The sequence below is a fragment of the Rosa chinensis genome, chromosome 7 (genome assembly GCF_002994745.2).
Source record: "Rosa chinensis cultivar Old Blush chromosome 7, RchiOBHm-V2, whole genome shotgun sequence".
NCBI lineage: Eukaryota > Viridiplantae > Streptophyta > Magnoliopsida > Rosales > Rosaceae > Rosa > Rosa chinensis.
In genome coordinates this window covers 54,961,762-54,965,026 of record NC_037094.1, presented here as the reverse complement: position 1 = coordinate 54,965,026, position 3,265 = coordinate 54,961,762, and the positions used below count along the sequence as shown (strand labels likewise).

General features: G+C 41.3%; 1 protein-coding gene across 1 annotated transcript; it reads left to right on the top strand.

The window, feature by feature from the left end:
• Window positions 1-455: 455 nt before the first annotated feature.
• Window positions 456-1,921, top strand: LOC112178194. Its single transcript, XM_024316384.1, has 3 exons — window positions 456-682; window positions 818-1,191; window positions 1,677-1,921. The coding sequence occupies exons 1-3, from the start codon at window positions 456-458 to the stop codon at window positions 1,919-1,921; spliced, it is 846 nt and encodes a 281-aa protein (XP_024172152.1).
• The last annotated feature ends 1,344 nt before the right edge of the window (window positions 1,922-3,265 follow it).

Genomic DNA, 3,265 nt, shown 5'->3' with positions numbered 1-3,265 from the left:
GGTACTTAATGAACTAGAAGTTCACACATAAATATTGAACTAAAAGATCATACATAAATATTGAACCAGAAGTTCACACGTATCGAACCCGTAGTTTCGATAACATTGAAAGGTTATGAATCTTTTTAAGTAGGCGCACCCAATTCGATGCGATGTCTAGGCAAGATACAATGAGGCTGTGTACTTAAGAGAGCCTCGCTCCACCCAAACCTCATACTCTTACCTGGTCGTATTTAATTGGAGTTACCAAAAGGGTTGAGAAATAACATTTCATGAATATCGAATTTGTAATTTCGATAATGTCATATAAGGAAATTGAAATTTCATTCATGAATTCACCATACATGTTTAATCCTAATTTTCATACCATGTTATAGAACCTGAAGTTCTTATTGATTGCTTGTGGAAATTATTACCCATAGCACTAACAATTATCCTTTGAATCCTTGTAGAGAATGTCAAATCTCAACAAGCTTGACTTTATTGCTTTGGAAGTTTCCGGAAGGAACTACCTCAAATGGACCCAGGATGTCAAGCTCCATTTGACTGCAAATAAGATGAGATCAACGATTAATGCTGACAACATCGCCCCTGAAGATATGAAGGCAAGGGCTATGATTTTCATCAGGAAACATATGGAAGAAGCACTCGAGGTGGAATATTTAGCTGAAGAGGACCCACGGTCCCTGTGGGTCGCTCTAGAAGAGCGATTCAACCATCAGAGGACTATCTATTTGCCAGAAGCAAGGCACGACTGGCAGAACATACGTTTCTAGGATTTCAAGACTGTCAATGAGTATAACTCTGAAATCTGCAGGATTCGGTCACTCCTAAAATTCTGTGGAGAAGAGCTCACAGAAGCTGATCTATTGGAGAAAACTTTCTCCACCTTTCCTCCTTCCTGTATGGTCCTGCAACAACAATACAGGGAGAGAAACTTTGCTAGATTCTCAGAATTGGTCACCGTCCTGTTGCTAAATGAAAAGAACAATGACCTACTTTTGAGGAATGATCAAGCAAGGCCCACCAGTACCAGAGCAGTTCCTTTGCCTGAAGCAAATGTTATTGCCCATCGCGAAAATAATTGCGCAAGGAGAAACTGGGGTCGTGGAAGGGGAAGGAGGCCTGAACGTCCAAGACATGGAAGGAGAAATGGGCCCAGAAATGCCCCATATGACCGTGACCACCAAGGTAATCGCCCAAGGGGTCGAGGAGGACGTGGACAAGGCCCACGTGGTGGAAACAGAAATGCCCAGGTCCAACAAGCTCAAATTAGAGAGAATGTTGGCCCGGCCCGTCACCCTCAGAATCAGCATAATCTATGTTATAGATGTGGAGGCACTGAGAAGTTTAAAAATGTTTTACTTCTTGTAAGTGGTCAATTAGTATGCAGACTTATTTCGATTGGAATAAGATTATGAACTTGATTGGAATTGATGGATAGAATGCGGGTGATTTTTTCTTCACTCCATCATCGAGGCAACTGGGCCACCATCGTTGCTTTCTATCCATCAATTATCCTTGCTACTGCTTTCGTTGCTACTGATTTTTTCACTAAGTGGCGGAGTGAAGAATGCGGGTGAATCATTCCAGTTGCCTCATCCATTAGAATTGAATCATTCTTCACTCCAGCACAAGTTCATCATCGTTGTTACTTCTTGTAAGTGGTCAATTAGTATGCATACTGCTTTCGATACTAATTGACCATTGGTCTCGCACCTGCCGTGCAACAAATGAAGAGATAGGAGAGTATTACGCCAGACGCGGAACTCGAGAGGCCAACCTTGTGGAAGGGTCAGTTCCTATGGATACCACCTTGGAGATTACTGATTTCCAAGCAGCCAGTGTGTACATCGAGGATTGTAAACTAGAGAACATGGACATAATAGGCACTTGTGCCATATCTATATTATTGTTATGAATAATAGTTTATATTTCCTTTGGATTATCTTTGGTGATTTTTGGGATATTGGTTTTATAAGTTGGTTATGCTTGGATGTTTAATTCAATAAAGTTATTTATTTTCATACATGTGATCCATTGAATTAAATTTATGAATAGGCATGTCTTGTGGAGAAGTTTGTTGTCTGGCTGATAGTGCCACTATGCACACCGTACTCCGAGATAGGAAGTATTTTGCAAACTTATTGCCTACTCATACCTCTGTGACAACTATATCAGGTCAATCCAACCTAATAGAGGGCCATGGCAAAGCCCATTTTATGTTGTCCAATGGTACTGAATTTACCATTAATGAGGCCTTATATTCTCCACGTTCCAGAAGAACGTTATTGAGTTTTAAGGATATTCGAGCCAACGGTTATCACGTTGAAACCACTGAGGAAAAAGGAGTGGAATATCTTTGCATAACCTCCAATTTGTACGGCCGGAAGCGTACATTGGAGAAGCTAAAATGCCTTTCGAGTGGTCTCTACATGACTACCATAAGATCAATTGAGGCAAATCACATAACTAGCCAGAAACTAACCAATTCGAGCAACTACTTACTTTGGCATGACCGTTTGGGACACCCAGGTCAAAGTATGATGCGCCGTATCCTAAATTCATCCCACGGGCATCCACTTACCAATAAGGATCTTGTGTATAGTAACACATTATGCCAAGCATGCTCATTGGGAAAATTAAATGTAAGACCATCATATGCAAAGACTAAAAAAGACTCCAACCTTTTCCTACAAAGGATACAAGGGGATATATGTGGACCTATCCAACCACCATGCGGACCATTTAAATATTTCATGGTTTTGGTTGATGCATCGACAAGGTGATCACATGTTACGTTATTGTCCACAAGAAATGCTGCGTTTGCTAAACTCCTTGCCCAGATTATTAAATTAAGGGCTCACCACCCGAATTATCCAATAAAGTCTATAAGACTTGATAATGCAGGAGAGTTTACATCAAAATCATTTGATGATTATTGCATGTCCCTTGGGATTAATGTTGAGCATCCAGTTCCCTACCCAGAATGGTCTCGCAGAAGCGTTCATTAAAAGATTACAAATGATCGCACGGACCTTGGTAATGCGCACCAAGCTTCCAGTATTTGTGTGGGGCTATGCAATTTTGCATGCAGCTATGTTGGTCCGACTGAGGCCTATTGCCACCCAACCTTATTCCGCGTTACAATTGGTTACTGGGTACGAACCTGATGTTTCACACTTATGCGTATTTGGGTGTGCAGTTTTCGTGCCAATTGCGCCACCACAACGTACAAAAATGGGTCCTCAACGAAGGATGGGCA

What these genes read in the sequence shown, in the direction of transcription:
- LOC112178194 (XM_024316384.1), top strand. Translation starts at nt 456, where the DNA reads ATGTCAAATCTCAACAAGCTTGACTTTATTGCTTTGGAAGTTTCCGGA. An exon ending in TTAGCTGAAGAGGACCCACG is followed by an intron (nt 683 to 817) that starts GTCCCTGTGGGT and finishes TGAAATCTGCAG; the next exon opens with GATTCGGTCACTCCTAAAAT. An exon ending in ATATGACCGTGACCACCAAG is followed by an intron (nt 1,192 to 1,676) that starts GTAATCGCCCAA and finishes GTGGTCAATTAG; the next exon opens with TATGCATACTGCTTTCGATA.